The 14,141-nt window shown below is 32.9% G+C and overlaps 1 protein-coding gene and 1 pseudogene across 7 annotated transcripts in view; one reads left to right on the forward strand and one right to left on the reverse strand.

The window, feature by feature from the left end:
* Fer (FER tyrosine kinase) overlaps nucleotides 1–14,141 on the reverse strand; it is a 413,495-nt gene that overhangs the window by 323,091 nt on the left and 76,263 nt on the right. For all 7 annotated transcript variants that reach the window (XM_076856939.2, XM_076856936.2, XM_076856937.2 and 4 more), the window contains 4 exons: nucleotides 10,661–10,844; nucleotides 6,760–6,897; nucleotides 6,073–6,192; nucleotides 26–148 (listed from right to left, as the gene is read on the reverse strand). In XM_076856939.2, coding sequence (XP_076713054.1) covers nucleotides 26–148; nucleotides 6,073–6,192; nucleotides 6,760–6,897; nucleotides 10,661–10,844 — 565 coding nt within the window. The remainder of the gene's footprint in view (nucleotides 1–25; nucleotides 149–6,072; nucleotides 6,193–6,759; nucleotides 6,898–10,660; nucleotides 10,845–14,141) is intronic.
* Nucleotides 11,963–12,514, forward strand: LOC143399867 (dual specificity protein phosphatase 18-like; annotated as a pseudogene).

Here is a 14,141-nt window from a genome sequence, read left to right on the forward strand (position 1 = left end):
CTTTAGTTGTTTTCCTTTTACTCACTCAGACTTCTTTTCACAGGTCTTAGAAGACTCTTCAATTCTCTTCTCTAGCTCCAGGACGGCCTCCTCCTTGTTTAGAAGCATCTGCTGTGTCTGCATAAGTTCTTCAGCTAAAGTTTTCAACCTAGAATGGCAATATCAACATTATCAATCAACACGTTAATTACGCAGAATTTACACTTACCAAGAAAGCACTCACAATCTAACACTGTGATGTCTAGAATAAGAGCCACATATAATTGAATTTGAATTAAAATGTCCATTCCTTGGTAGCATTAGCCATGTTTCAAGTGCTAAATTGAAATGTGACTAGCAGTTTACCTCACTCAATGAGAACACTGAGTACCAATAGAGAACATTTCAATATTTCCAAGAAGTATTCATGGGCAGTGTTGGTGTAAAAAGTCTAATTTCATCAAATTAGACAAATTAAACTACAAAAAAGAAAAATGGAAACAAAGTGAGAAAGAACAAAGATGAGGACTAAGTAAATAAAAACACAGCTGAATAAAATTCTATACATATTCAACCAGAGAGCAATCCTGAGCTAAGACTATGAGTCAGAAAAAACAGAAACAGACTTGGTAAAACAAAGTATCTGTTTCAGACATTGAGGAATATTGAATATTTGACATCCTATTGGATACACATTGATTCTCATAGTTGGATCAGTTAAGTTGGTATCATCCTAAACAATAGAAGCCAATGTTTTCTATAAAGGTCTGGAGAGTAAGTATGTATTTGGGTTTTGCCACCAAAAAGTAAAATCAAGGATATTATGTAGGTAATAGTATAAAAAAGACAGAAAATAAATATTCACAAATATTTTATTGGTAAATTTAAAATAGAATAATAATTAAAAACAAGTTATTGTAATATTAGCCTATGAATCATTTATAGGTGATAATACTTCTCTTCTTTGGGGCTTAAAGTTAGTGCTTATCAAAATCAACTGTAAATGCTCATCTGTTAATGCAGATATACAATGAGATTTTACATACGTCACTCTGGAAATGTCTCTTCACACAGATTGGTACCAGCATATATCAATATTGATCCATGAGCATATGACTTTAATTAAGTTCAGCCAGAACATAGCAGGCATAATATCATTGCATAATAAACATAATTGCATGGTTTTGCCATGTAATTCAGTAACAAAACAATCTACACTCTACTGTGCCTTAAAAGTAAGGCATTCAAAAACCATTCTCTTCTTGTTTTGACACAATAGGCATGAACTGATAATAAAAAGCAAATAAAATGCTGCAGTATGCCAATATGTGTCACACTCAAAATGGTGCTAAATTATAACTGTGTCACTCTAATTTGTATTGTGCCAAGCAGTGGTGTGAAGTGATAAGATTGCCAAATATGGTTGCTGTCACAACACAACTGCTTGACCCTGCTGTTGCAACAGGAAATCACCCAGAGACAACAGGTAAATGAATAAACATGGCTATGTACCAATAAAACTTTATTTATATACTCTGATATTCAAATTTCATGTAATTTTCATGTGACACAAAATATAATTTCTCTTTGATTTCCTTTCAACCATTTAAAAATAAACAGAATTCTTAGCTCATGGGCTGCATAAGAATAAGCAGCAAGATGAATTGGTTCATAGGCTACATACATATTATTAACTCATGCCCTGCAAGATCTGGGAGAATCACTTTTCCACATAGAAAATTTATATTCTTCATTTAAGAGATCCTACTTTATATTATGATTTTAAATTTGTAAAAATGTAGTGAGAAGCATGAGGTCTGAAGTTGGGCTTTGTTTTGCTTTGTTTGTTAATTTTTTTTAAGTTGTAGATGGACACAATACCTTTATTTTATTTATTTTTTATGTGGTGCTTAGAATCAATCCCCAGTGCTTCACACATGCTAAGTGAGCACTCTACCACTGAGCCACCACCCTAGCCCAGGCTTTACTTTAGAATATAAGATTATATATACATTTTACACAATCTTGTGGAATTATCTATCCTATTGATAGGAATTAATATAATAATAATACTTCACTTGAAATTAGAAAATAGAGTGAACAAAAAAACAAAATTAAGACCTTAACTTTACTATTTTGCTAAAATCAACCAAAATTACTCCTTTGACAAGCACAGTAATGTTCACATTATTTTGGAATAACCTATCTATGATTTGCTATAAACTGCTAATGTGCCAGTTCATAACTCCATTAAAGTTTGCAATAAATCTCAAATATATGCTTCATCTATCCAAAATAACAAAAAAAATCACAATAAACATTTAAATATATTCTTATGTTCATAACTTTATATCCTGACTATTTAAATTACTCAATGAACTAAAATAATGATTTCCAAGTTATTTAATTAAACAGTGATTGAATAAGAAGAAATATTTGAATATTCAATTTCAGTATATGTCTGATTAAAATCAATTCTTATTTATAAAATATTCTTATATATACTACCCTTTCCTGAATTTGGCAAAGAAGGTAGATTCAATAAAAAAGAGGTTGTTGACGTGGCAAAAGAGTAGTTATAGATAACGAAGCAAAGAAAGAAACTTCAAATTCTAGTCTGAAAACAATGCAACCTAAAAGTATGTTTGATGGGAAGAATACAACTTCAGATGTTCAGTGCCAATTGTTATCAGAGCCTGAGAAACAGCCTACCACCATAGGGTAATATATCATGCAAACACTCTTCTTATAAAAAGGAAATAATCCTATAAATCATTAAATTTAACTCTTCTTTGCATACACACCAATATAAATATAGTTGACATGCAGATAATGAGATTATGATAAAATTTTTTGTGATACATGTTTAGACAGGTTAAGGCAATAACTTTGTCATGAATAGATTATGTCATTAGATTTCCATCATACAGGATTTAAGTAATCTGTCCAGTTTTACTTAAATAATTTGGCAGACATTATATCAATTTACATTTCTGCCAATACTTTATAAGAGGGTTCATTTCTTAATTTTTTAATATTTTAATATTTATTTTTAGGTGTAGATGGACACAACACAATGCCTTTATTTTTTATGTGGTGCTGAGGATTGAACCCGGGTCCTGCCCGTGCTAGGAGAGGGCTCCACCGCTGAGCCACAATCCCAGGCCCTCATTTCTTTATGCCTTACAAAACATTGAATATTATCAAATTACTTAAATCTTTGCCAATCTGATAAGTAAAACAGTTTCTTTTTCATTTATATTTCTTTGTCAATGAAGTATATCTTTTCACATAATCACTGGAGATTTATATTTATTTTTCTAATAGCTATCTGTTCCTTTCATTCCTAATGAAATATTTCAATACAATCAATAAATTAACAATTTTAATGTCTTCAGGAAAGTATAGGTGTTAACTCTAACGTGTTAACACTACAGTAACAAAAAAGTAACTCTTACATTCAAATATCTTAAATTTATCTTAACATTTCCAATAAACATATCAAATGACTCTTTCTTGGAATAAAATTCTTGAAGAAACTGTAATCTTAAACTCATCCTGAAGACAACGCAATAAAATGTAGCTCAATTTTTTTCCTCAGTAAGATGTAAGCAATTAAATCTTACAGCACATTAACAAAGATTTATTATCTTAATTTATGATATTTTGTTCACTGTTTTATCACCATGATTAAGAAACAATGATTTATAAGTATACCTAATTCTATCCTCATTATACCCTGAAAAGAAAAAATAAACAAATTCTTCTTCAGTTATAAAATCTCTGATTACATAAGCTTATAACAGGTAGCTTTTAAAATTTTACCACATTATATAGCCCAATATTTATATTGGGTTTATTAAGTAAATTATCAATTCCAGTGTAAAATTCTTAAAGGTACTAACCTTTACAACTTTAAATACACAGCAAAATTATTTTGTTAACTAAATATGTTATCTGGGAGCAAGATAGTGATAAAAAAAAAATCAGGGGCAGTTTATGCCATATTTTACCATGTAATATATGAATTAACAAATGGAATATCTCATTACACAGGAATTCAGAAACTCTACCAACCATCTTGCACCATGAGTTCAATTCATTTGTTGCTTACACAGTACAGTTTCTCAACCTCAACACTATTGATATTATTGCCACATAATTCTTTGTCCTGGGAAATTGTCCAGTACACCATGGGATACTTAGTAGCATCAGTGGCTAATTTTTCCAGAAATTGTCAAATGTTCCCTGGAGGACAAAATCTGCCCAGGTGAAAACTACCAGTTTAGAAATAACTCTCATTGTAAATGGTAATGGCCAAAGTCAATAGTCAAAGAGACCCCTGTGGAGGGCATCAAAAACTTGGGGAACAGCTTCAAGAAATTTAATATAGCTGCCAAAAAAATATAATTCAGGATACTCCCATGCCTCTACTCCTCTCACCAGTGGCAAGTCCTCCATAGTTACTAAACCCACATCTTGAACAGGTGATTTGTGCAAAAGCATTTGTTAGTTCCTTCAATTCTATCTGAACAGATATTTCAAACACCTTTACAAACTAATTTTTACAAAACTAATTTTACAATCCTACCTGAGATAATTATATATACCACTAAAATGTTACTGAATAACTGAAGGAGATTAATTACATTAGATGAGAACTTTTGAATAATGTTATTGGAGGTAAAATTTGATAAGTGAAATAATTTACAAGTTCAATATTGAAGAAAAATGAGTACATAACCACTTCTAGCTATGGTTTTGACACAAAGATAAGCAGTTACAATGCTTATTAATAAATATTTCTTGTATCACTAGTATGGCCCTATGTATAAACGTAGCTGCATAACCAATGTGATCCTGCAATCTGTACACGTGGAAAAATAAGATTAAGATTACGTACCCCATTTGAATCAAATGTATGATATGTCAAGAACATTGTAATGTTTTGAGCAACTAATAAAAAAAAAATTTTAAAGTTAAAAAAATATATTTTAAAACTTAAAAAATAAATAAATAAATAAATATTTCTTGGCCAGGCGCTGTGGCATGCACCCATAATCCCAGCAGCTTGGAAGGCTGAGACAGGAGGATCACGAGTTCAAAGCCAGCCTCAGCAACTCAGCAAGACCCTAAGAAACTTAAGGAGCCCTGTCTCTAAATAAAATACAAAAAGAACTGAGGATGTGGCTCAGAGATTAAGCACCCCTGAGTTAAATCCCCAGTACCTAAATAAATAAACAAATACATTTCTTTGTGTTTTCCCTGAACAAAATCAGGAGATGTTAAATATTTAACAGTATAGTGGTCTTAGTTATATTTTATAAATTCAAAAAGCACTATTAATTGCCTTTAACATTTGAAAAATACTAAAAGACACAATAAGATTTGTTAAAACTCCTTTAAAACTTTATGTAACAGAAACAACAAAGAAGAAACTGATTTTGTAGACACTTCTATAATAGAAGACATCCTTGATTCTAGAGAGAACTCAATTAAAACTCAAATTCTGTGCTAAATGTTCTGACATCGATGTCTCTCCTATCTCTAACAACTAGTGTCCTTATTTCCAAAATGGTTCTGACAATAAGTAGTGAGGATAAAATGAGATAAAATGTTGCCAAGCACAATGGCAAACACCTATAATCCCAGCCTCTTGAGAGGCTGAGGCAGAAGGATCATAAGTTCAAGGCCAACTCCAGCAATTCAGAACATCACAAAATTTAAAAAATAAATAAATAAAGGGCTGGGGTTACTGCTTACTGGTCAAATACCCCTGAGTTCAATCCCTAGTACTGCAAAACAAAACACACAGACACACACACACACTCTCTCTCTCTCTTTGAAAACTAAATCATTATTCCAATATAAAATATTAGCAATAATTAGGCAAATTAATTTAACATCACAAAACTTTGATTTTCAGAATTATCAAAATTAGTGACAATGAGTAAAATTAATATATTTCTCAAAATATGTCACTCTAAACAAATTTACTTTTTATTACTTGAAAAATGGGGGATTTAAATATGATAAATTATAAGATAACAATAAGACTAATCTTTAAACTGTTCAGATTTTCTAAATACTTACATTACTTGCAAACTTTCTGCTGTTAAATTATTCCACATGATCTCATTTGCCTGAAGGTTTTCATTTTCTTCTAATAAGGAAGTATCAAACTCAATTTCTTGTTCTTGAGCAGCTGTTGTTCTAGTAAAGTATGCCAAATAATTCTGATCAATATTAGCATATTAACAAAATATATCTTAGTACACACCAAAGGCAGAATATTTATTCTTATTCAAAATTATATTAACAAAGTAAACACAGAAAGTATAAGTACAAATAAACCCAAAGGTCTAACCAAGTAACTTCAGCTTTACTTTCCTTCTCTACAAAAAACAAATATTAACCTGCTTCATCCCATCACAATTTTAATATGCTTAAAATAAGATGCATAGAAGAAAAAAAGTAATTGGTATCTGAGAAGTTTAATGCACATGTAAATTCACAGTATTCTATATAAATGTTAAAAAAGAAGAATAATTTCATATACTAAATGTGGATTAAAGCAACAATACAATAATTAATAATTTTTTAAATATAATTATATAAATAAATAGTTATCAACATTGAGAAAGTCTTTTAAAATCAAAAGCAGACAAATGAATCTGTAATAAATATTCTTAAATATTTCTTGTCTTAAATTTATTAAATATTATATGGCAGAAAAATTATATTTTCAAAAATATTTAAAGAGGAATGAAAATATCATACCTGTGAACATCTATGAAATTATTGTATTCTGTGCTAGGATCTATCTGTTCAACTGACAATTGAATCTCCTTATGAACATTCACTATTTCTTCTGTAACAAGACTGGTTATCTGACTGTATTCATCAAATATTCCTTTTCTGAAAACAAAAATAAAATTTTATAACATTTTAAAATTTTATCAAAAAAAAAAAAATACAGACCCAAGAAGGATTCAGAACAACAGACATAGAAATGTACTACCAGAATTTACAAATGGGGGCTTCAGGCACATGTTATTTCATACCTGGAGGGATTACATTTAATAACTACAATCATTGCAAATGATCTTTAAAAAGGCATTACCTTTTCAAACATGTATTGAACAGGTCCAAAATGCAGAGCCAGTGTTGATAATTTTCTAGATCTTAATATTCTCATAGAAATTTTGGATTCCATAACATGGACCTCTGATCAACTCCTGTCTTCTAAATGTCCCTCTCCAGTGTCTGCCACTTCTCAAGTGCCCTACTTCTTGGTTCTTGTCATGCTCCTAGAGCTTTTTTCTTTTTTGTAAATAACACCTAGTTCTATACCTTCATCGACATTTAAACCTTTTCTCCTGACCTCTATTCAATAGCAAAAAAGGTTATCAAAGTTATTAGCCTAATAATTCGAAAGATCTAATAAATGCAAAAGGAAAAAAATATTCTGTCACAAAGACCAATCCCCTTCTTTAAACTGCTGTGTTATAAAAATATGCCATTGGGGACTGGGGTTGTGGCTCAGTGGTACAGTGCTTGCCTGGCATGTATGAGGCACTGAGTTTGATCCTCAGCACCACATAAAAATAAATAAATTAAACAAAGGTATTGTGCCAAATACAACTTAAAAAAAAAAATGCCATTGGTCATTAATGGCTCCAACAGCAAGTGTGGACAGATAATGTTATTCTACATATGCCTCAAATAAATACACAGCATTTATTTATTTTTACTTATTTTTCTTTTCTCAAATCATTATTCATAAATCAAATTCATTACTCACAAAGCTCCCTTATTATAAAGTATTCTCTCTACTACTTTAATAAAGTATTTGGGTTAAAAAAATTAAAACTGGTTCAGGCAATGCTAGTTTCAAATTACTACAGAAGTCACTTGACAGATATGATTTAAAGAAAAAAAGACAGAAAAATTAAAATAGATATTTAGTCAATATCTCTGGGACTAAAATGATTACAATATGGAAATTACTAAATAATTTTGATGTAGGAATCATTAATATTCACCCTTAAAGCAAACTGGGATTGATGCCAGGGAGGGAGCGGCAATCTCTCCCAAAAGTACGTGAATGGGTACTTATCACATGGGATTCAGGGGTTCAATTTCAGTGGTAACATCAAACTTGGAATTTTTTAAATGTTAGTATAAAATAATGTACTGCAAAGTGAAGAAAATATGCTATGGGAATGTTTTGTCCCAAAAGGATGTTCTAGTTATCTTGAAGACCTCTTACTGAAAATTCATGTCAACAGTTTGAAAAATACTCATTGACAAATGGAGGGTAGGAAAGAAAATATTCCTCAACCAAAATTATGTAATTTAAAGTAAAGCAACTAAATTTATGAACTAAATATTTTAAGTATATATTTCACTATTTTATCAATAATAAAAAGTTTACATATTCAAGTTAATTAAAAATACTTTATTTTCTCTAAAATTTATTTCTTTTAAATTTTATCATCTAAAATTTAGTCTGACCTTTAAACAAGTATATACATCTATTTACCTTCACACTTTTACATAATGAGAAGCAAAAGTAAGTCAAGCAGAGTCTGAAAGGCAGCAAAGACAAATCTGATCTTCTAATTTCAGAGGTTCTGGAAGTCATTGTTGTCTAAGAAATACTGGGAACCTAGATCCCTTATCTGAAATGTTTCTCTGTGAATGGGACAATATAATACAAAGAGATGTAGTTGTACTGAATCTGTTAGACATCAGAGAGTTGTTCAAAAGCAACAATGAAGCCATTTACTAAGGTTAATTAATATCAGGGTAACAGGTATTAGGAAACATTTTAAACATTTCCCCTTCTGTATAATTAATCAAATAGGAAATGTGTGATCCAGCACAATTTGCAACATTTTAGAATTTTCTAATTTGTAAAAAAGAAATTCCTAATACAATTAAAATCTCCAGTTTTGGTTGATACCAGGTATTCCTTACTTGTGGCAGCCTAATTCCAAACTCTACCTCAGTCTTCAAATAGCTATCCATGTTTGCATTCCCCTGAGTACTTTCTTCTTATAAAGACTATAGTCATTGAATTTCAAGACTACCCTAAATCCAGAACAATCGCATCTTGATATCCTTAACTATTTACTACATCTACAAAGACCTACTTCCAAACAAGGTCATAAAGGTACATATAAATTTGGGGAACATGCCATTCAACCCACTAATATATTAATGGAAAGAATGCTGAGATAATCAGTAGACCTCATTTCAATTCCAGATCTACCACTTCTTAGCTTTGTGATCTTCGGCCAGTACTGATGTATCTGTCACAAATAAACCCTGGATATAAACTGATCTTCCTAACTCTTCAGGATACTAAACAGAACAAATGAGTTTATGAACAAACACACATGAAAGTGCTCTGCAAACTACAACATAATATACAATTTGTTATAGCTTTGTTTTAGAAATTATCATTCTACTCTAATAGTTTCTTTGGCACTCATTAACTATTCAAGCTGTCCCACATTTTTTTTAACCAGGGATTGAACCCAGGGGCACTTAACCACTGAGCCACATATCAGCTTGTTTTTATTTTATATTTTGAGACAGGGTTTTGCTAAGTTGCTTAGGGTCCCATTAAGTTGCTAAGGCTGGCTGTGAACTTGCGATTCTCCTACCTCGGCCTCCAGAGCTGTTGGGATTATAGTCTGTGTGCCACCAAGCCCAATTCAGGATTCCTCTTAAAACTTGAAAAATGCTCACAATTACCTTTCATATTAATTTACCGCTACATTTCAAAGTACACTCGGCTAAGAATTCATTTTCTAATTTACATAATTACAGATAAATTAATTAAATATAAGAATCCAAACTGGTCCAACTTCCTTTTCTCATAATTCACCATGATTTATGAACTTTATTTCGATCTGAGAGATAATCCAACACTTATTTCTTCTTCTCTAACACTCCTTCATTACTATCCCATTTCCTTTCTCTCTTTCCTAACCCTACTTCTAATGCACAGCAACTCTAACATGGAAGAATTCCCTTAAACACATTTCAGTGTAAGAAATTTGAATCTAATCAGTTGGAAATTGCAAAATCAACTAATAAAGGGAGATGAAGTCCACCAACATGTGGCTTATCATTTTCTATTGTCTTACATCAATGTATATGGTATAAGAAAAATTGTAAAGAAAAATTGTGCCTGCACATCTCTGTATCCCTAAGTAGCAAGTAGTATAATTTGTATACAGTAAAACCTCAATAAGCATTTGTTGATTTTAACCTCATACCAGAAAATAAATAAAGAAATAGCAAGAAGCCTAAATAAACCTTCAAAAAATTATTTCCTTAAAGCTTCTCAGTTCAAGATTTCATTCAAGATTTCAATGTTCAACCCTTTGGGAACAGGGAATATGTCAACCAATGAATTATTATTTTTTTTAATTTAAACATTCAGCTAACTGGAACAAAACAAAAACACAGGATAGAAGATCCATTTGGGGGCTAGCCAGAAGGTTTAGAATATGATCCCAAAATGAAGGAAGAAGATTACACAGATCTGACATACCCATTGTGCTGGGTAATAACAAAACTCACAGAGCAGAAGTTTAACTGGGGTAGAAAATATTTTGAAATAATTTTCAATGTGATTTTATGATGAATAGAAAACATATCTTACAGAGCTCTTATCATCTCTTCTTGCATCTTTTGTAAGGAATCCAGAAGCAGAGGAAGTGTGGTGTCATGATACTGATTCTGATGAAGCTGTGCCCCTTTTAGTGCCAATACGTACTGATTATGCAACATATGAAGTTTCATTGTAGCTTTGTCATAACGTTCCTTGGCCTTTTCTGTTTCCTTCCCTGAAATAAAGAGTGAAGATAGTTAGCAAAAAGGTAAGGAAAAGTTTTTTCTTCACTATGTACCATCTGAATTACCACTATTTTATTTCACACATTTTATGAATATAATAAACTAAAGATTTTTTGGTTTCATATTATGTGTTAGGCTTTATATAAAGTACTATTTATGTGTATTTAGCATGCAGGTTGCTATGAAGGGGGCATGATGTACACTAAATATTCGGTGAATCAAAATGTATGTACAACACAAAAAATACTGATACTTGATCCTCTCATCTTCAAGAAGCTTAAACCAAATCAGAATAGCAGCGCACATGAAATTATACAACGAAGAAATCAAAAATGGCTGTAAATAATGTTAAATGTTGAGGTCTATGTTTGAGATATTAATAAAGCCAAGGTTAGTCAGAGGAGGCTTTGTGGAGAAAATAGACCTTAAAATATACGGCATGTATGGAAAAGTATATGACGTAAAGAACAATAGCTTGTCCCTCTCAATGAACGTTATTAACTGAACACTACTAGAAACTATGCTAAACATTTGAAATTCAGTATTTAAAAACAAGGTTCTTTTTTTTCCCCCCATGTCTTCATACATGTACTTTGGGTTGACATAGAGCCTGGTAAATTAGAATAGCAACACAGGCAGAAAAATCAGCAATATTGGTACTTCTCCACTAGGTGGGCTGTGGTAACCTGGTAAGTACTGGCAGAGTTGCACTTGGCATAGAAGAGAAGCCGAGATTTCTCTGAAGTCCTGGACAGCCAATTCTTCCCCATGAAGAGAAACCACTGCTACAGAAAGCAGAGTACTGAGCCAGTGGAGATTGTGGCCAGGACCTGAACTGGTCTTTATTTCAGATACCCTTGCTGGGGGATTTGCAGTGCCACTGCTTCAAGAATTAACCCCCTCACACTCCTAAAGTAGAGAAGATCTCACTAAATTGCTGAGACTGGTCTTGAATTTGCCATCCTCCTGCCTCAGCCTTTTCTGTTGCTGGAATCACAGACCTGTGCCACCATGCCAGGCTCACACCATGCTTTTAAATTTCCCATGGACACAACCTAGCAGAAAGATGCAGGCCTCACATGTGGCCAACTGCTGACCCACACCCTTGATGACAGTGCCTCTGTGTACCTTCCAGGTTCAGTTCTAGTAGCCCTCAGTCACTGGCCTCTCAAAGATCACCAGAAGCCTCTATATCAGCAATGGTATAGCTGCCAAAAACAAGCTCTTGCTGTCCAGAAACCATATCACCTCATCATCAACATCTGGGAGGAAGTGGTAATACCTTCTATGAGGATATCCAGTACACACAGCTGCCTGTGGTTAATGCACCCATCTCACAGCTCTGTCTTCTTTGACCCCATCCCCGACCACATTTACAATGTGGAAATGAAGCAGGGCCTTATGCTGCTAACAGTGTGCTGCTGGGGGTGAATCTCTCAATCACTTTGTGCCTTGCTTACCCTGTGAAGTACCAAGCAAGATGCCCACATATGGACCAAGTCAAGGTGGCCCATCATCCAAACAAACAAGGTCTTTTGGGAGCAGCTCATCTACTACGAGTTCCAGGTGTTTGGCCAGAATACTGTCACATGGTAACTCCCTAATGGAAGGGATCCCTGACATCTATGAGAAGGAGTTCCATTTGGTGATTTCACTGTAAATCATCCCCCAGCTCCTTGCTTTAAGGTCAGTGTACAGACCTGTTGTTGATCCTATACCAGGATACAAACTCAAACAATCTACCTTTGTTGATACACAAATACACCAGATGATTCCTTTTATAAGAGCAAGAAAAAAAGAGTTGCTACAGCTTTCAACTTTGTAATCCATATCATTGAAGTTCAAACTCATTAATTGTTAGACAGTGAAGATAAGTTTTCTACCCTATGACTAACAGGCTATGGCTACTGACCAGAGGGTTAAGTAAGGCAGGTGGTACTGAGGACAAACAGACCAGCACCCCAGTGACTATGATAGGCCTGTGTCGTGCTGCCCTTCCCCAGACTGACCTACTCAAAATGGGTCTGCTACAATTACACTTTCCTCAAACCCAACGACAGAGCCTTAAGCATCATGGCAGCCACTAAACATTTCACATTAAGTGCCAACCTAGTAGATAAGCTGCCTTTAAGCAATGCTCTAGGAATCCTAGGGACCCCAAGCAACCCCATGTCCATTTTCACCACACTGGCCCCACTCTGGTTTTCTAGATAAGACTTATAGAGATAGTTTTCAAATAAAGCATTCTACTGTATTAAAAAAAAGAATAAAATAAGAATTCATACCCCATTTGAATCAAATGTATAATATATGACATGTCAAGATCATTGTAATGTTTTGAGCAACCAATAAATAAACAAATAAATAAATAAATAGAATTTATTGATAAATGTTGATATTTTTTCCATGTCACAAAAAAAAAAAAAAGAAGAAGAAGAAGCAATGTTACACAGGCAAGGAAAGACTATGAGAGTATTGAGGAAAGGAGGGAGGAAATATATCTGATGAGAAGGACCACTCTAGGTGCTAAATGACTTGATAACCAAGCACAGAAATTGAGACTTGAATTGGGAGAGGTCTGAGAGATAACAAAAATGTCATGAGTTAAAGTTTTTTTGTGCTTTTTCAACTAAAACAATTTAGAAAGTATTTATAGATTGCCAATGTAAGTGAATGAACATGTAAATTTATCAAACTTTTTATTGATTTTCTTAGATATACATGACAGTATAGTGTATTTTGACATATTATACATACATGGAGCGTAATTTATTCTAATTAGGATCCCATTCTTGTGGTTTTACATGATGTGGAGATTCACTGGTCAAGTGTTCATATGTGAACATAGGAAAAATAGAACTTTTAAGCAAATCTTGAACTTTGGGGACAATTCAAATAAATATTTCTTATCAATTCAGCTTAAGAAATTTTTAAAAAAATATTAATTTCTGTTCTCCTTCCAAGGAAGTTCTGCCAATTAATCCTGACCCCAGAAATCGATCTTAAGAATTTTTTTTTTAAAGAGAGAGTGAGAGGGGGGGGGGGGAGAGAGAGAGAGAGAGAGAGAGAGAGAATTTTAATATTTATTTTTTAGTTATCGGCGGACACAACATCCTTATTTGTATGTGGTCTGAGAATCGAACCCGGGCCGCACGCATGCCAGGCGAGCGCACTACCGCTTGAGCCACATCCCCAGCCCCGGATCTTAAGAATTTTTGACAGCTTCATATATTTGTATATGTGTGTGTGTGTTTGTGTCTGTGTGTGTATAATTTCCATCAAACTAG

This window comes from Callospermophilus lateralis, chromosome 5 (genome assembly GCF_048772815.1).
Source record: "Callospermophilus lateralis isolate mCalLat2 chromosome 5, mCalLat2.hap1, whole genome shotgun sequence".
Lineage (NCBI taxonomy): Eukaryota > Metazoa > Chordata > Mammalia > Rodentia > Sciuridae > Callospermophilus > Callospermophilus lateralis.